This window comes from Balaenoptera borealis (genome assembly GCF_965194805.1).
Source record: "Balaenoptera borealis genome assembly, chromosome: 19".
NCBI lineage: Eukaryota > Metazoa > Chordata > Mammalia > Artiodactyla > Balaenopteridae > Balaenoptera > Balaenoptera borealis.
The window spans coordinates 66,446,944-66,465,835 of NC_138878.1; the positions used below are offsets into that span (position 1 = coordinate 66,446,944).

Sequence of the window (18,892 nt, forward strand, 5' to 3'; positions counted from 1 at the left end):
CAGCAGAACCTATTGTATCTTGACTGATAAACCTAGGGAGTCTTTTTTTCTTCTTCTTTTTCTTTTTTCTTTTGGCTGCATTGGGTCTTTGTTGCTGCAGGTGGGCTTTCTCTGGTTGTGGCGAGCAGGGGCTGCTCTTTGTTGCGGTGCGCGGGCTTCTCATTGTGGTGGCTTCTCTTGTTGTGGAGCACAGGCTCTAGGCGCGTGGGCTCAGTAGTTGTGGCGCGGGAGCTCAGTATTTGTAGCGCATGGGCTTAGTTGCTCAGCGGCATGTGGGATCTTCCCGGACCAGGGATTGAACATGTGTCCCCTGCATTGGCAGGTGGATTCTTAACCACTGTGCCACCAGGGAAGTCCTAGGGAGTCTTTTCTTAATTTTACTTTGAACCATTTCTGTATACAAAAATTATTTGGAATCATATAAATGGCTCCCTATCTTCACTAATAAACTTAGAAGATTATACAACTTTACAGAAGCAGTCTAAGCCCTCTGTGTACCCCCCATCCATTTTCCTCCCTCCCTCCCCTAAGGTTATTAGATTTTGCATTTTCTGTTTATCATTCCCACGCATGTCTTCCTATTTTGCTACATATCTGATACAATGTGATGCCATAGTACATTTTTTCATTCTCCTGTTGAAGGTCATTGGGTTGGTTCCAATTTTTTTCCTTTTTATTGAAGTATAGTTGATTTACAATATTGTGCTAGTTTCAGGTGTACAGCAAAGTGATTCTGATATATATATATATATGCATATATACATATATATTGTTTTTTGGATAGAAATGTTCCTTTAAACATTTTTTCCATTATAATTTATTACAAGATATTGAATATAGTACCCTGTGCTATACAGTAGGTCCTTGTTGGTTATCTTTTTTTTTTTTCCGCTGCAGAAAGCTTTCCTGTTTCCCTTTGGCCCAAGGCTTGGCGAGGGCTCCAGGGTGGTTAACAAGCTGCCCAGTGGCTGCAGAGAGAGGCTTCAGGGAGGAGCCCTGACCCCAGAGGGGCTCCTCACAGGCCGCTGGGCTCCGGGGCCTCCTAGTGGTGCTTGAGGCCGAGCCTTTGGGAGAGACGCTCGCCCAGCGCAGCCTGGGGGCCGGGCAGCCTGCGGAGGTTGGTCAGGTGGTCGCCCATCTCCTGCATGAGTTTCACCTGCTCTTCCAGGAAGTGGCTCCAGGAAGTCCAGAGGTGGGGTCTGCGCGGGGAGAGCCCCGGGCCTGCGGAGCCACAGGGCCTGGTGCGGGTGCTTCTCCGTCCGCCGGGCGGCTTCCGTGGCGTCCTGGGCTTCACCCACTGCTGCTGGGACGGCTTCGGCACGTCCTGGAAGCGGGCGCGGCCACAGCGCTGCTTCCGCCTTTTCCGGTGAGCTCGGGCCCTCCGGCTTCTCCTCGGCCAGTTCGCGGAACGCTGTCTCACGCCCTCGCGAGCCGCTGCGTCGGGTGGAAAGAGAAGCGCAGAGACGGGTAGGTGTGGGAGAGCGGCAGATGCGCGTTACCAGGCGGGTGACGGCGGCCTCCACCCGGCGGAGTAATGGTGACGAATGTGGGAGCTCATGCTTGGTCGGCAGTACGGAGCCAAGCTCAGAAAATGGTGTGGGCTGGTCCCGGAGGCCGAGGAGAGCTGAGTGGGTGGTTCAAGGTTGTGACTGGAGAAGAGCTTGGAGGGTGGTCAGAGTCTGGAGGAAGGGGCGTCCCTGGGTCTGTCCTGTCCAAGCGCCGTGGAAGCGAGAGACACGTGCGTGGTACCGCCCAGCGCACTGCTTGGTTCCAGTTCTCATTTTGCTTTTCATAGAACCTGTGTGACCTTGGAGAAGCCCGTTCCCTTTCCCGAGACGCTGAAAATGCAGAATGTGTTCCTTCCTTCCAATGTTTATTGAGCAGTTACTATATCCAGACATGAGATTCATTGGTGAAGGTGACCGATTCTTGCCCTGGACTCATGGAGCTCTGATGATGACAGCAGACAATACACATATTTAGACAATAAATAATTTGGGTCTAGTTTCGTTCAGTTGTCCAGAAGGAGAAAAACAGTGAGGCACAGTGACAGGTGGAAGCCCAGCAGCCTTGTGATGGGAGCGTGGGGACCTTCTGGCGAAGGAGAGACCCGGGCTGATAGAGGTTAGCGCAGGAGTGGTGAGGGGCCGGCACCCTGGGCCGGGAAGAGGGGAGCTATTCCGAGCACTGGAGTTCAGGGGGTGCTGGGCCCTGCTCACACAGGGTCTAGTGCACCCTGCAAGCGTGCCTGGGTTTTATCCTTAAGACAAGGGGGTAATTTTCAGGAAAGGAAGGTATGAACACACAGCCGTGCTGAGATGGTCGCCGCTCTGCAGGGACTGGACTGTAGCAGGGCTGTGACGGTGATAAAGAGTGATGCAGCTCCGGCACCAGTGTGACCACTAGGTGAGGAGTGGATCAGTACCTCCGTGGTTTATGAGGTTTCCTCATGTAACCCTTCCACAAATCCTGCAACAGAATACCTTCGCAGTTGAGTGGGATGAATCAGGAAGACTTCTAGGTGGTTTGGAAAGGGGTCTCTGGTTTTCATAATCGGCTCAAAGACGACCCCTTGAGGAGACACAAGTGTGGTGATAACGCAGCTGTGTGTGTGTCTGGGGAGGGGCGGTGGTTAAGTGGGCTGAGCTTGCTTTGAGGTAGGAGTTAGCTTTGCTGGTCCTGAGAGGTCAGCTCCTTCTGCATCAGCCTCAGGGAGTGTCAGCTGGAGATGCTTGGAATTTACTTGAAGGCAGGTGGAGGCCCCGGAAGAATTATTTTTAGGGGAGGGTCCTGCAGTAGATCAGGTTGGGGCCATGAGAATCGAATTCCTCAGCTGGGAGTGAGGCCCTGGGGTGGAAGAGCCGGGAAGGAGGTGCTGGGTTGCACTAGCCAGTCCTCCTGAGTCTGCCGCCGAGCTTGACTGTGGTGCTGGACCAGGGTCCTGGATTCGCGGGGCTCGGGGCCAGGGCTGTGGGATGGGTTCATTGTACGTGAGGTGGAAGCGGGTGAAGCACTGAGGGCTCCTCCACTGTTTGCCTTGCTTGTCTAGCGGAGCCGGTGGGGCTGTCACAGAACGGATGACGCCAGGGGAGAAGGAGGCTCGGGGAGATGCTTCTAATCTTGTCCACTGACACACAGAGGAACCGCCACCTCCCTCCTGCACTGGGAACGCGGTTTTGTTTCTCCCAAACTCTTCCTGTCTCTGACTTCCTTGTTTCTATCCACAGCAGCACCTCTGGTCATTCCTCTGCATCCAGACCTCTGAGTCATTTCCGTGCCTCCCCACCTCTTGTCCCCCAGACAGTAAGCCTCATCTGATGCTGTGGACGGTGTCTCTGTGCTTTGGGTAAAACCCCATTTGGAGACAATAAACAGTGTGTTGTTGTTGTTGTTTATCCGTTTATCAGTGATGGACTTTTGGATTGTTGTCACTTTGTGTCTACTCTGAATAATTCTGTGAACACACTGCGTAGAAGTTTCTTTGCATACCTTTTTTGCAATTATTTTTCTTTTCTTGTTTTCATCGTGGTAAGAGCACTTAACATGAGATATACACTCCTTACCCATTTCCCTGTACAGTATGATATTGTGATAGGCGCATAGTGGTACAGCAGATCTTCAGAATTTATTAACCTTGAATAATTGAAACTCCACCTAGAAGTAGAATTTCTGGTTTGACTTTTTCAGGAACTTCCAGTTGCTTTCCACAGTGGCAGAACCATTTCACATTCCCATCAGCAATGTATGTTGGTTCCGATTTCTCCACATCCTCAACACCACTTGATTTTTTTTCAAATTTTGGCCAATCTAGATGGTATCGAGTGGTATCTCATTGTGGTTTTGTTTTCATTTTCCTAATGACTAATGAATTGAACATCTTTTCATGTGCTAGCTGTCTATTTGTATCTCTTCTTTGTGTAGAAACGTCTATGCACGCCTTTGACAATTTTTTAAAAATATGGTCATTTCTTGTTGTCAAGTTAAAGGTATCTTTACAGATCAGGAGACTGTCCTCTGATTAGATAGATGATGTGCAAATATTTCTTCAAATTTTGTAGGTTGTCTTTTACACTTTTGATAGTGGTTTTTGATGCACACACTTTAAATTTTGATGAAATTCTATTCATCTATTTTTTTCTTTTGTTCGGGTCCATTTAGTGTCATATCAAAGGAACTATTATCAAGTTCGAAATTATGATGATTTGCTTCATGTTTTTCTCTAAGGGATTTATAATTTTAACTCTTAAACTGATCCATTTTGAGCTAATTTTTGTATATGGTGTGCGTAAGGGTCCAGCTTCATTCTTCTGCATGTGGATATCCAGCTTTCCCAAGTCCATTTGTTGAAGAGACTGTTCCTTCCCCATTGAATAGTCATGGCACCCTTGTGAGAAATCAGCTGATCCTATATATGGGTTTATATGTTGGCCTTCACCTTTATTGCAAGCATCGATATATCTGTTCTCATGTCAGCACCACAGTTTTGATGACTGGAACTTTGTAGTAAGTGTTGAAATCAGGAAGTGTGTGGTGTCCAGCCTTGTTGTTGTTTTTCAAGATTTCTTGCCTATTGTGGGTCTTTTGCAATTACCTTGAGTTCAGAGAAATGGCTTTTTTTCTGCAGAAATAGACTTTGGGATTCTGATAGGGGTTGCCTTGAGAGTATTGTCATCTTTACAACATTAATCTTCCAAGCCGTGATCCTGGGATGTCTTGCCATTAATTTAGGTCTTTTCAAATTTTCCTCATCAGATTAAAAACAACTACAGTGTATAACTATTGCGCCTCCTTTGATAAATTCATTCCTATCTATATTTTTCTTTCGGATGCTGTTATTTTTCACCTCAGTTGCTGTGTTGAAATCACCAGCCCCAGATCCTGTGAATGTGACTTTCTGGAAATGGTCTTTGCCGAGTCATCAAGTGAAGAGAAGATCGTACTGAGATGGGGGGTGGGGGTTTCTCACCCAGTGATTTTGGCATTCTGATCTGATGAAGAGAAGAGGCACATGGAGAGGAATGCCAGGTGACGACAGAGATACGCAAGGAGATGTCAGCCCTGTGGAGCTGGGGGAGAGCGTGGAGTTGTACTGCCACAAACGAGGAGGTACCTTGGCCAGCAGTCACTAGGAAGAGGCAGGAAGGATTCTCCACCAGAACCTTCAAAGGAACACCCTCATTGTGGAGTTCTCGTCCAGCATTGAAAGACAACACGTGTCTGTTGTTTTAGTCTCCTCATATTGTGGAAATGTTACGGCAGGCCTAGGAAACTAATACAAGGAGGAAACGCGTAGTATTTGCAAGATGGGGCTCTGCTGTCAGCAGGCTGGGCTCATGTCTGGATCTTCTCCCCTCTGTAACTCGGAGCCTGTGGCCTGGTCTCTGAACTTACCTTCCTCAAGTGGACACATGGATGATAGTAGTAATGTCTTCCTGAGGCTTATGAGGGGAGCAAATTATCCATTGCCTTTAAAACTCCACACCACTGCATGTCCCCTTGGTATGTGAAGGATGGAACATTGCTATGGGGACACTTCTGTGGGGACACGTGAGGCTCAGCAGCAGGGTGACCCAGTGCTGGTCCCTACCGTCCCTTTAGGGGACCTGGTATGGATGGGGTCCCTGGGGGGACACAGGCCCATGTCCAGCCTGAGGACAGGAGCAGAGAGTGGGGGAGTGGGCTATGGACGCCCCTGCCCTGGCCGCGCCCCCTCCAGTGAGACTTTCCCTTGGGGGCACTTGCAGTGCCCTCGGTCACTGTACGCCTGCAGCCGTCCCCTGCGGGGATGTCAGGGTGCCTGTTTCTGCTGGAGCTCAGAGCGTCCCTCTTCGCCCAGGCCTGGATGGTCACATGCTCAGGGCTGCATTGCATGTCGTCTGGAGTTGGGCCAAGTGTTCAGAGGCCCAGCTTCTCACCTGGGCAGCAGCTGGTCATGTTGTGTGGAAAACACAAGGCTAGTGTGTAAAGTGTTTGCTGTGACTGATCGACGGCCATTTTGTTATAAATTCGGTCCCTAGTGTAGGGTGTGGCTTTCCCCACCCTGCTTCATCCCCACCTCACTAAATTGTATGCAAATAACGAGAGGTCACAGAGCAAAGTGCACCACTTACCAATAATGAGGAGTAGACGTGAGTCACTACGGGAGAGCCAAGAAGGACGTGCCCCGTGTTCTAGCCCCTGCGCTTTCCACCTGACAGCACGCCCCACCTCACCTGGTGCGTAACGACCGCAGGGATCACATGGGGGTTTTCCTTCCTCTCTTTATAAGACTAAAGTTTTGCCTCCCTAAATAATACATGTTGTCTCCCTTCTAATTAAAGTACAGTTGATTTACAATGTTGTGTTAGGTGTACAGCAAAGTGATTCAGCTATACATATATATATATATTCTTTTTCAGATGCTTTCCATTATAGGTTACTACAAAATATTAATATAGTTCCCTGTGCTATACAGTAGGTCCTTGTTGTTTATTTTATACATAGTAGTGTGTATATGTTAACTCCAAACTCCTAATTTATCCCTCCCCCTTCTTCCACTTTGTGGAAGTTTGTTTTCTGTGTCTGTCAGTCTCTTTCTGTTTTGTAAATAAGTTCATTTGTATCGTATTTTAGCTTCCACATGTAAGTGATATCATAAGATATTTGTCTGTCTCTTAGTATGATAATCTCTAGGTCCGACCATGTTGCTGCAAATGGTATTATTTCGTTTTTTATGGGTAATACTCCATTGTATATGTGCACCACAGCTTCTTTATCCATTCCTCTGTCACTGGACATTTAGGCTGCTTCCATGTCTTGGCTGTTGTGAATACTGCTACTCTGAACATTGAGGTGCACGTATCTTTTTTCATAAGAGTTTTCTCCAGATATATACCCTGGAGTGGGATTGCAGGGTCATATGGTAACTCTATTTTTAGTTTTTAAAAGAACCTCCATACTGTTCTCCATAGTGGCTGCACCAATTTACATTCCCACCAGCAGTGTAGGTGGGTTCCCTTCTCTCCACACCCTCTCCAGCATTTATTAATTATAGACTCTTTGATGGCCATTCTGAATGGAGCGAGCTGGTGCCTCACTGTGGTTTTCATTTGTATTTCTCTAACGTTAGTGATGTTGAGCATCTTTTCATGTGCCTGGTGGCCATCTGTATGTCTTCTTTGGAGAAATGTCTATTTAGGTTTTCTGTCCATTTTATGACTGGGTAGTTTTTTTGTTTTTTTGTTTTTTTCATATTGAGCTCCATGAGCTGTTTTTTATATTTTGGAAATGAATCCCTTGTTGATTCCATCGTTTGCAGATATTTTCTCTCAGTTGTAGGTTGTCTTTTCATTTTGTTTATAGTTTCCTTTGCTGTGCAAAAGCTTTTAAGTTTAATTAGACCCCATTTGTTTATTTCTGTTTTTATTTCCATTACTCTAGGAGACGGATCCAAAAAAAAAATATTGCTGCAATTTATGTCAAAGAGTATTCTGCCTATGTTTTCCTCTAGGAGTTTTATCGTATCCAGTCTTACATTTAGGTGTTTAATCAATTTTGAGTTTATCTTTGTATATGGTGTTAGAGAATGTTCTATTTCATTCTTTTATATGGAGCTGTCCGGTTTGCCCAGCACAACTTATTGAAGAGACTGTCTTTTCTCCATTGAATATTCTTGCCTCCTTTGTTGGAGATTAATGGACCATAGGTGTGTGGGTTTATTTCTGGGCTCTCTGTTCTGTTCCATTGATCCATATGTCTGTTTTTGTGGCAGTATCATTCTGTTTTGATTACTGTAGCTTTGTAGTATTGTCTGAAGTCTGGGAGGGTTATGCCCCCAGCTTTGTTTTTTTTCCTCAGGATTGCTTTGGCCATTCTGGGTCTTTTGTGGTTCCATATAAATTTTTAGGATTTTTTATTCTATTTCTGTGAAAAATGTCATGGGTAGTTTAACATGGGATCGCATTAAATCTGTAGGCTGCTTTGGGTAGTATGGCCATTTTAACTATATTAATTCTTCCAATCCAAGAGCATGGGATATCTTTCCATTTCTTTGCATCATCTTCAATTTCCTTTATCAGTGTTTCATAGTTCTCAGTGTATAAGTTTTTCTCCTCCTTCATCAGGTTTACTCCTAGGTAGTTTATTTTTGATGCAATTTTAAGAAATTGATTTTATATTTTCTTTTTGGTATTTCATTGTTAGTGTAAAGAAATGCAACAGATTTCCCTGTGTTAATCTTGTATCCTGCTACCTTGCTGAATTCGTTTATCAGTTCTAATAGTTGTTGTGTGGAGTCTTCAGTGTTTTCTATATGGAGTATCATGCCATCTGCATGCAATGACAATTTTACCTCTTTCCTTCCAATTTGAATACCTTTTTCTTTTTTCTTGTCTGATTGCTGTGGCTAGCACTTCCAATACTATGTCGAACAGAAGTGGTGAGAGTGGGCATCCTTGTCTCGTTCCACAATTCAGCTGGAGGGCTTTCAGCTTTTCACCACTGAGTATTATGTTGGCTGTGGGTTTGTCATAAATAGCATTTATTACGTTGAGATATGTTCCCTCTGTGCTCACTTTGGTGAGAGTTTTTATTGTGATTGGGTGTTGACTTTTGTCAGATGCTTTTTCTGCATCTGTTGAGATGGTCATGTGGTTTTGTCTTTTCTTTTGTTGATGTGGTGTATCACACTGATTGATCTGTGTATGTTGAGCCATCCTTGTGACCCTGGCATGAATCCAACTTGCTTATGGTGTATGGTCTTTTTGATGTGTTGTTGGATTCGGTTTGCTAATATTTTGTGGACCAGTTTTGCATCTATATTCATCAACAGTATTGGCCTGTGATTTTCTTTTTTGGTGGTGTATGTGTCTGGTTTTGGGTATCAGAGTGATGGTGGCTTCATACAACGACTTTGGGACTGTTTCCTCCTCTTTAATCTTTTGGACACGTTTGAGAAGGATCAGTGTAAGTCCTTCTTTGTATGTTTGGCAGGATTCTCCCGTGAAGTCATCTGCTCCTGGACGTGTGTTTGCAGGGAGTTTTTTTGTTTTTTTAAATTACAGATTCTATTTCACGTCTAGTGATCAGTATGTTCAAAGTTATCTGTTTCTTCTTGATTCCATTTTGGTGGGCTGTATGTTCCTAAAACGTGTCCATTTCTTCTAGGTTGTCCAATGTGTAGGAATAGAATTGTTTATAGTATTAGCTTATGATTTTTTTGTATTTCTTTGGGGTAGATTGTTATTTTTCCTCTTGCATATTCTTATTTGGTTTAGTCGGGTCCCAGATTGTGTGCTTTTGAATTTGATGTAATGAAATATACCGTTATAGTTTTTCTTCACTTATTCACTGTCATGCTTGAAAATTGATCCGTATTATTGTATCAGTTTAACTTTGTGTATTTTTCTGTCATATAAAATTCAGTTGCATACATGAGTATATACACCAAACCATTAATTTTTGGTGAGATTTGTTTCTATCATTTTGTCTGACATGAACGACCCCTCTGTCAAAGTTCTCCTGAATGTATACTCATGGTTATGTACACGTTCCTCTAGGTTATATAACTGTGGGTCAGAGCTGCGTGTCTCTTCCTTTTAACCGATGATTCTTATTTACTCTCCAAATTGACTGAGGCAAGTAGTACACCTACCAATAATGTACTGGGATTCAAAGTGCTCAGTGTTTCTCCCACAGCTGAGATTTCCATTGTTTTCTCTTTTGCCTCTCATGTGGATGGACTAGGAGTTTGGCATCATAATTTCATGGAAACCAGGGCATCAAACTGACGTGGAAATGATCTAATCATGATGCTTTATATAAAGGACTCATCTGTGTGCATCGGGGTCAACATTGAGCTGTGCTCCAGCTGGATCAGACTCAGTTCTCTGGGAAAGAGAATTCTACTCATTACTTCCCCACTCTGCCTTCAGCGCATTCACACAGGTACCATGAGCTTGGCCGCAAAGAGAGTATTTACGCTAAAGAAAGACATGTCATGAATCTGGGCTTTTTACAAAGTGGTATATTCCTAAGCCTGTTTAATATCACAGCAGCTGGCTGTCACTTCAAACGACACCTTGTTCCTTCACACTGATGGTGTTTCTGGAGAAACTATACCAGGTGTCATCTGATGAGGAGAGAAGGGCTTGAAGGGTCAAGAGAGGGTTTTAGGGAAGACTTTTTGATTTACCTGTTCCAAATTTGGCCCCAATTTCACCCATTCATTCAGCTTTTAAACGATATTCTGTTTCTTTTTTAAAAAATTAATTTAGTTTTATTTATTTATTTTTGGCTGTGTTGGGTCTTCGTTGCTGCACGCGGGCTTTCTCTAGTTGTGGCGAGCAGGGGCTGCTCAGTGTTGCGGTGCGTGGGCTTCTCATTGCAGTGGCTTCTCTTGTTGTGGAGCACGGGCTCTAGGCATGTGGGCTTCAGTAGTTGTCGCTCGCGGGCTCTAGAGCGCAGGCTCAGTAGTTGTGGCGCACGGGCTTAGTTGCTGCGCGGCATGTGGGATCTTCCCAGACCAGGGCTCGAACCCGTGTCCCCTGCATTGGCAGGCAGATTCTCAACCACTGCGCCACCAGAGAAGTCCAATATTCTGTTTCTGAGTGAAGGGATGGAGGTCAGTAGCACACACCAGCGAAGGTGGAATTTAAAAATAAACAAATGTATTACATGAGAGTGGGCCAGAGCATGAAGGTGCGTAAGGTGTGGACGCAGACCTGCCATGTGGGATGCGCCTCACGGCACAGGGGTGAGAGGGGACGGGGCAGTCAGCGAGAGTCACCACTGGTGGGGAGGGAAGGCACCACGGTTAACCGAGGCCCAGGCCTCCACAGGGACTCCCACACCTTCTCCTGCACCCACACCGTGTCTCTCCCTCCCCGGTCAGACAGTTCACACAACACGTGCTGCAGATTCTCTTCCAGAACCTCCTGGGCACATAAGGTCATGTCCAGGGCCCCGCCACTCGGGACGGTGCATGGTTCCCTCTTGTGTTCAGCTCCTGGCTGCATCTTGGGTTCCTCCGTGGCCGTGTGGAGCCTGAAAGAGCAGAATCCCGAGGCCCAGCAGGATCAAGCCAGCCACGCCCATCCGGATGAGATTCTCCACTGTGTAGTCTTGGGGGTGTGAGGCTAGGATTTGTGGACAGAGAGGTCACAGAGGTCAGAGCAGATCAGAATCACCCCAGAATCCTGGATGTCCACCCAGGGAACCCGCCTCCCCTTGACAGGACATGACGCTCGGAGCCCAGCCCCATATCTGAGTGATTTCGCCTCTCGTGGGATCTGACGTGTTTTGTGATGGGTGGATGGCGTCAGCTGCTCCTGAGAAGCACAAAGTGAGGGTGTGAGTGAGGAACTGGGGAGACACGAGCCCTTCTCCCAGGTTCTGTGTGCTCAGTGCCCCCAGTTCTCATATTACAGCTCCTACGCAGTTCCTTAATGAACCCTTCCTCTAATGCGCCAGGTCCCCTCTGCCCTCCTCATTGCATTCTCTCAGCCTCCCTGTGTTCTTTGAACTCAGAACCTGCTTTTGAATCACTTTGGAACCGAGTTGGCTGTGCCCCCGGTGCTCAGGATTAGTGAGAGAAGTGGTCTCTTAATGCAGAAATAATTGAGTGCTGTGTGTCCTGTGTTCAGTCTGAGATTGAAGACCCTGCAATCTTATTCTCCTACTTCTGGGAGTTCCCACTGATTCAACAGCTGAGGACCCAGGATCCAGTGATGAGAGTTTGGAGTCAGGGGCATTGAATGTCCTCCTCTCTGGAGCCCCCCTGTGTCCCCTCATTCATTACTACCTCAGACATTTCTGGGGACAGAGCCCTGAGCTGACTGAGTCTGAAGGGACAGGGCTGGGGCCTCTCACCTGAGACCACGAGCTCCAGGGGGGCACTGGCGTTTGACAGCAGGTAGGGGTTACTGCTGAGTGAGCTGTAGCACCTGTAGGTCCCACTGTGGGCTGAGGTCACAGGACTCATGGAGAATTCGGCCTGGATATGCCGACCTCGGTACTTTGATCTAAGACGCAGTGGGGGACGGGCTGACCCCTCCTTGGACAGAAGGAAAGTTTCTGTCCTGCTCCCTGACTGACACAGCAGGGTCACGTTCTCTCCTGAGGCCACCACGGGGCCCGGCTGCACCGAGAGGGAGGGCGTGTCAGGGAACCATCCTAGAGAGAGGAAGGGGGGTGAGGGGCTGCCCGCCCCCCTGGTTCTGAACTGCGACTCAGCAGGGCCTCCCTGAGGCCCCTCATCGCTGTCTGTCTCTGTTTTCTCTGAGTCTCTCCCTCTCCCTGCCCACCCCCGTCTCTCTCTGTCTCTCTCCCTCCCTGGGGACCCCGCACGCCTGGTCCCAGCATCACCACCTGGGGCTCCCCCGGCAGGGCCTGTGCAGAGTCTGGGTCCCTGACCGACCCGCTGGCTCCTCACCTGCCACCAGGACGTCCAGGGGGTCACTGGGGGCCGACCACTCGGAGGAGAGGTTGTGCCCACCGTAGCATCTGTACCGGCCCCCGTGGGTGCTGGTCACCGGGCCCAGGGGGAAGTCGGCCTGCGAGAGCCCAGCCTGGGGCTGCCGGCCAGGGCGCTGGGGGAGGGCCTGTCCCCCCTCCTGGGACAGAGCGAATCTGTCGTAGCTGACGTCAGAGCGACACTGGAGGGTCAGGCTCTGTCCAGAGGCCACGACAGGGCCCTGCGGGGTCAGGAGGGAGGGCTTCCCAGACACACCTGGGGGAAGACCAGCCCTGGGCTGTAGGGGCTGGTTCCTCCCGTGAAGCCCCTTCTCCCGTCCTGGTCCGCAGGCCTCACTGTCGCTCACACTCTGTGTCTCTGTCCTGTGCGCCCCACTCCCCCCTCACCCCACCCTCTCATCTGGGACAATCCTGGGAGAAAAGCATCTAATAATCTGTCTCGTGCCTCAAAAAATGTGTGAGGCCAGGGTGGGACTTCCTCACCTGGGACCAGGAGCTCCAGGGGGTCACTGGGGGCTGACCACACGTGGGGGGTGTCCCTGTAAAAGCCGTGACATCTGAGCGTCCACCTGTGGCTGGGGGTCACGGGACCCACGGGGAGCAGGGCCTGGGTCTGCCTGTAGGGGCGTCGCTGTGCATCTAGGGTCCAGGAGGACTTGTGTTCTCCTTCCTTAGTCAGAATGAACCCGTCCAATCCCTGCCATGAGCCACACCGGAGGGTCACGTTCCCTCCCGAGGTCACCACAGGGCTCGGCAGGGCTGAGAGGGTGGGTTTGTTGTGGACCCCTAGGAGAGAAGGAGGGAGCTTGTGAAATGGGGCTCACACCCCCCTTCCCTCCCCCAGGGCTGGGCTGTGAGAGGGACACACCCCTGAGAGCAGACCCCCTTCCTGAGGACAGAGCCTGAGGCCGGGACCCCTGAGTGTCCTCTCACCTGTCACCACCAGCTCCAGGGGGTCACTGCGCTCTGACCATTCAGTGAGTCTGCGATAGTAACAGTGATATCTCCCTGCATCGGGCTGTGTCATGTGTGGGATGGAGAACTTGCCCTTGTCCCTGCGCTCCAGTGGGGGCTGTCTGTCCCAGGGAGCTGAGCTTCCCTCTTTATCCAAACGGAACTCCTGGGCCCCCAGGGTCCCCTGACACCAGATGGTCACGGGGCTCCCCCAGGGGATCACAGAGCCTGGCTCAGCCCAGATGGTGGGTTTGGGGAGGGTTCCTGGAAGGACGTCAGAGGCTGGGTCACAAGACATCGTCACCCCCAGGTCCCCAGCTCTCAGCCCCAAACCTCCCAGACCCCCCCTCCTTCAGCCCAGAACCGCTGTTCCCCATCCCCGTTGCCTGGGGGTGGCCCCTTGTCCCCATGAGCAGGAGGGAGCTGGGACACCTGGGGACAGACTCACCCGCCTGCACGTGGGTCCTCAGGCCCACACGCAGCCCTGGAAGAGAGACCCCGGTGAGAGATTTGCCCTGAACCCTGAGCAGCGCCTCTCCTCCCCGTGAGCCTCCTGAGTCCTGGGGGCTCCTGACAGAGCAGCCTGGCTGTGGGGGGGGGGGTCCCTCCGTGCCTAGGGCTTCCCCTCCCCCTCCTCCATCTCACCGAGGCAGAGCAGGGCCGTGAGGCTGGGGGTCATGGCGTCTCGTCCCTGTGGTCCAGGCGGTGCAGATGGAGGAGACCACGGTGCCCTCGGGACGGAGACCCGAGGGTGTGTCCACTGGGAGGCTGGTCCTCCCCGTCACGGGGCTGTCACGTCAGCAGCCCCACAGGAAGGGGAACTGCCCCTGCTTGACAGCCTGGCTCTCATTCCCATGACAGACCCGGTGTCTTCCTGAGACGCCCCTTCCAGGTGAGGGTGACCCGGGCACGTCCTTCCCTCTCAGAGCCTCGCCGTGGGGTCTCCTTCATCCTCAGCCCGTCCATCAGCACGTCCCTGTGGGGTCCTCACCATGGACAGGGGTCACCCAGGCCCTGGAGATGCTTCAGGGAGGATGCAGGTTCCTGCTGCCCCGCAGAGCTCAGATCAGCAGAGACGCACGTTTAACATCTACCTACAGCTCCGTGGAGGTCAACGTGGCAATGAGCACAGAGGAGAAGTTCAGGGAAATAAGGGAAGGAAACATGCCTTCTCCCCTGGCCCCGGGGTGTGGGTTTGCTTTCTATCTCAGCCCCCTTCAGGGACTTCTCCCTTTTTCTTGAAACAGCGTCCGCCCCACCTTCCTGGGAACAAGCCCCTGAGTCGTTCCTGCCTGCTTGGTGGCCCTTGATCCTTGGACAGGGCTCTCCTCCCCGTCCTGTCATCCTGCCTGGAAGCTTAGGGGACGTTGATTTGAGTTAGAGGTCTCACTTTGAAGGAAAACATCTCTATTTATTTATTTATTTATTTATTTTTGGCTGTGTTGGGTCTTCGTTTCTGTGCGAGGGCTTTCTCTAGTTGCGGCGAGCGGGAGCTACTCTTCCTTGCGGTGCGCGGGCTTCTCATTGCAGTGGCTTCTCTTGTTGTGGAGCACAGGCTCTAGGTGCGTGGGCTTAAATAGTTGTGGCTCGTGAGCTCAGTAGTTGTGGCTTGCGGGCTCTAGAGCACGGGCTCAGTAGTTGTGGTGAACGGGCTTAGTTGCTCCACGGCATGTGGGATCTTCCCAGACCAGGGCTCGAACCCGTGTCCCCTGCGTTGGCAGGCAGATTCTTAGCCACTGCGCCACCAGGGAAGCCCTATAGTGTCATGTCTTACATTTAGATCTTTAAACCATTTTGAGTCTTTTTTGTATATGGTGTGAGAGAGTGTTCTAATTTGATGACTTACATGTAGCTGTCCAGTGAATCCCACCACCTCCTTGACGTGAAAATGAGATGCCACCTTCACTCTCCCCTTCATATCGTGGGGCTGATTCCATAGGTGCCGTGACGACTCTAAGGGCTCCTAGAAATCAGCACCCAGACAGAGGCGAGGAGGGCACCTGCTCTTTCCCCTCTCTCAGCTGGGCATCTTCCCGTCATGCATTTCTCCTCACTATGACCACCCAATAGGCACCAGTGACCACAGTTATACTTGAGACATGAAGTCCCCTTCCTTCATCTCCACTCCCACCCCCAGGTCCGGTGGGAAGCGACCCTTCTGTAAAGGTTTAGTGGGGAAGGGCTAACAGAAGCTCAGCCCAGGACTGGGGAGACGGTGTCTCCTCTAGGCTAAGAGGACGCTGTTACCCAGCAGACACGGCGCTCGTGCCTGTGGGTGAGAGTCTGCAGCCCCAGTGCTGCCTGGAACAAGGACAGAGGGAGGGTGAGGCGTGTCTGCATCTTCATGTTGTTCTCAGCTCCGTGTTTCCCTCAAAGTTCTGACCTTCCGCCCTCCCGCCTCCCTTCTGCACACACCTAGCACGGCCTGGACCCTGGGGTGGGGTGAGTGGAGTAGAGGGACAGGGGCTCCCCCTGTACTGTCCGTCCCTCCGTGGGGTGGGGCCACCTGTGGCTGGCGTCCCTGTGTCTCTCTTCTCCTCCTCCAGCTCAGAGCTCTCCTGGGACAGGGCTGTGAGCCGAGGGTCTGGCTCCTCAATGGATATGGGGAGGGGGCTCCTCACCTGAGAGCAGGAGCTCCAGGGGTCGCTGGGCTGTGACATCAGGGAGGGGGAGGTGCTGAGTGAGCTGTAGCACGTGTAGGTCCCACTGTGGGCTGAGGTCACAGCACTCAAGGTGAAGCTGGCCTGAAAGGGTGGAGCCTTGTCCTGCAGACGAAGGTTCTGGGGAGGAGTGAGTGACCCCTCCTTGGACAGATGGAGGGGATCGGACCAGATCTCAGAGCCACGCTGCAGGGTCGTGTTCTCTCCCCAGGGCACTGAAGGTCCCGGCTGGGCTCAGAGGGAGGGTTTCCTGTACATTCCTGGGGGCGAGGAAGGTCATGATGTGTAGAGAGCCACCCCCAAGACACCCTTGACCCTGAGCTGAGGGACCACCATCCTCTCTCCAGGGACCCTGTCTGTGACCCCCTCTCAGCTGCTCTCAGCCCCCCTGTGTGGGTCTCTCTTATCTCCCGGCACCCGCTCCATTTTTCTCACTCACTCTCCCTGGACCACTGCCCTATCTCAGTGTCTGCTCTAGGACCCCCTCCCAGCACCCCATCCCCACCAGGGGTGACTCTGGGCCCAGCACGCTGAGAACACAGTCAGGACGTGGGGCAGGACAGGGGCTCCCCACCAGCACCAGGCTGTCTCCACGGAGCACGAGCGAGCCCGGCTGGGCTGAGAGGGAGGGCCCCCTGTACACGCCTGCAGAGAGGGGCAGTGGCACCGAGGGGGACGCTCACCCCGCAGTGCTCACCGGAGCTGCAGTCAGAGCTCTCCCGGGTCCTGCCAAGCCTCTCGCTAGTGGTTCTGCCCCAGGAGGGCAGTATCACTGACCCCCATCACCCCAGGGCTCACTGGGCACAAGGCTCAGGTCAGGGGTCCAGGAAACGATGGGGCTGGGGGCCCTCACCTGTGACCTGGCGATGCAGAGGGTCACTGGGGTGTGACCACACACGCGGAGGGAGCTGGGAGAATCATAGCATCCACAGGTCCCCCCACGGGAGGAGTTCACGGGGCCCACAGGGCACACGGCCTGTCCCCTCCCATGGGTCCTCGATGTCCTGTGTCGGGCGGGTCAGCACCTCCCTCCTTCAGCAGGTGCAAAGTGCCCGCTGCAGACTGTGAGCTGCGTGCCAGGGACACGCTCCCTCCTGAGGCCACCACAGGGCGTGGCTGGGCTGAGGGGGGGGCTCTGTGCACCCCTGAGGGAGGGGGAGGGGCTGGGTTAAAGGGGGAGCGTCACCCCGCTCACTGCAGGTGTGGGCTGCGAGGGGAGACGTCTGTCCTCCGGCGCCCACACTCTGCTCCCTCTGCCTGTGAGGATGCCGCCGCAGTGCGAGGGGACCCGGGTCCTCCCTCCCGCCTGTCTCCACCAGGGGCAGGGGGTCACTCCGCTCTACCTGTCTTTCCTCCTGCGAGAGACACACTGATACCGCCCTGCAGGGCTTGAGCTCGAGGATTCAAAGGGGAAACTGGCCTTGTTACTGGAGTCCCGTGGGGCCTTAGCCTCCCAGAGTCCAGAGGGCCTCTCTCTATACAGACGGTAGACATCTGCCTGCCCTCAGAGACCCCGGACACCAGATGGTCACAGGGCTTCCCTTGGTGACCATGGGGCCTAGGTCAGCCCAGATGGAGGGTTTCAGGTGGATTCCTGGAAAGGAATCAGACCTGAAGTGTCAGGGGTGCCTTTCTCCCCTCAGTTTCCCCAGCTGTCACCCCCAGACCCCTTCCAGACTGGTCACCATCATCCCAGACCTGCTGTGCTCCCCCCAGATGACCAGGGGCTTGTGGGGTTGAAGCAGGTCTTGGGGGGGCTCACCTGCCTGGACCTGGTCCCATGGGTCCGGGCTCAGCCCTGGGAGAGAGTTCCCTGTGAGCGCCCATCCTCCAGCACACACAGATGCTCCAGGCCTGGTCTGGGCCCTGAGCGCTGGGGTCAGATCTGGGGCTGAGCACATCCTTCCTCCCCCACCAAGTTCTGCCCCCCCTGAGCCTTCTTAGACCTGGGGTCTCTCAGCTTCAGACCTGGGAGGAGAGGGGCCCCTTCCCCCCTCCCTTCCCCAAAGCCCACCGAGGCAGAGAAGGGCAGTGAGGGTCGGGGTTGTGGCTGTGCCTCCCATGGTCCCCAGCCGTGCTGGTGGCTTACAGAGTCCACAGAGGCAGCAGGACAGACAGATGCACGGGGGGTGACAAGGTGCGGGCTCTGTGTTGCACGTTACCGGTCCCTTCATAGCAGCCGCTCAGAAAGAGGAACAGCCCCCCAGGGCCTCACGCTGCGCTCCCTGCAGGATGGGGCCCAGGAGACAGCAGGCTCTGGGACCTTCCAGACCACATCTGGGTCTCAGCAGACCCCACGCACTCTGCCTCCCCTCGGGCCAAACCCAAAGACAGAGAGTGACACTCGTGCCAGGACAGAAAGTTGAGGTTGCAGGGCGGGGCCTAGGAACAGCCCAGTTTGGGCTCCGATTCTTTTTTTTTTTTTTTTCCCGCTGCAGAAATCTTTCCTGTTTCCCTTTGGCCCAAGGCTTGGCGAGGGCTCCAGGGTGGTTAACAAGCTGCCCAGTGGCTGCAGAGAGAGGCTTCAGGGAGGAGCCCTGACCCCAGAGGGGCTCCTCACAGGCCGCTGGGCTCCGGGGGCTCCTAGTGGTGCTTGAGGCCGAGCCTTTGGGAGAGACGCTCGCCCAGCGCAGCCTGGGGGCCGGGCAGCCTGCGGAGGTTGGTCAGGTGGTCGCCCATCTCCTGCATGAGTTTCACCTGCTCTTCCAGGAAGTGGCTCCAGGAAGTCCAGAGGTGGGGTCTGCGCGGGGAGAACCCCGGGCCTGCGGAGCCGCAGGGCCTGGTGCGGGTGCTTCTCCGTCCGCCGGGCGGCTTCCGTGGCGTCCTGG

The 18,892-nt window shown here is 52.4% G+C and overlaps 1 protein-coding gene across 3 annotated transcripts; it reads right to left on the minus strand.

The window, feature by feature from the left end:
- Positions 1 to 7,007: 7,007 nt before the first annotated feature.
- LOC309616878 (leukocyte immunoglobulin-like receptor subfamily A member 6) lies at positions 7,008 to 14,785 on the minus strand. 3 transcript variants are annotated; one of them, XM_082368201.1, is made up of 7 exons: positions 14,050 to 14,785; positions 13,853 to 13,888; positions 13,384 to 13,668; positions 12,934 to 13,236; positions 12,410 to 12,706; positions 11,848 to 12,150; positions 7,008 to 11,114 (listed from the first exon to the last, which is right to left on the minus strand). In XM_082368201.1, the coding sequence occupies exons 1-7, from the start codon at positions 14,081 to 14,083 to the stop codon at positions 10,978 to 10,980; spliced, it is 1,395 nt and encodes a 464-aa protein (XP_082224327.1). In that variant the 5' UTR covers positions 14,084 to 14,785; the 3' UTR covers positions 7,008 to 10,977. The 3 variants fall into 3 exon arrangements, with proteins under 3 accessions (XP_082224327.1, XP_082224326.1, XP_082224328.1); XM_082368200.1 differs by having other exon boundaries at positions 11,025 to 11,306; XM_082368202.1 differs by lacking the exon at positions 13,384 to 13,668 and having other exon boundaries at positions 11,025 to 11,306.
- Positions 14,786 to 18,892: the final 4,107 nt, after the last annotated feature.

Bases quoted from the DNA above. Each gene is read 5' to 3' on its own strand.
- LOC309616878 (XM_082368200.1), bottom strand. From the start codon at position 14,083: ATGACCCCCAGCCTCACGGCCCTGCTCTGCCTCG. The intron at 12,707-12,933 runs GTGAGGAAGTCC...GTCTTCCCCCAG, and splicing joins CCTGGAGCTCCTGGTCCCAG to GTGTGTCTGGGAAGCCCTCC. The intron at 11,307-11,847 runs GTGAGAGGCCCC...TGTGCTTCTCAG, and splicing joins CCTGGAGCTCGTGGTCTCAG to GAGCAGCTGACGCCATCCAC.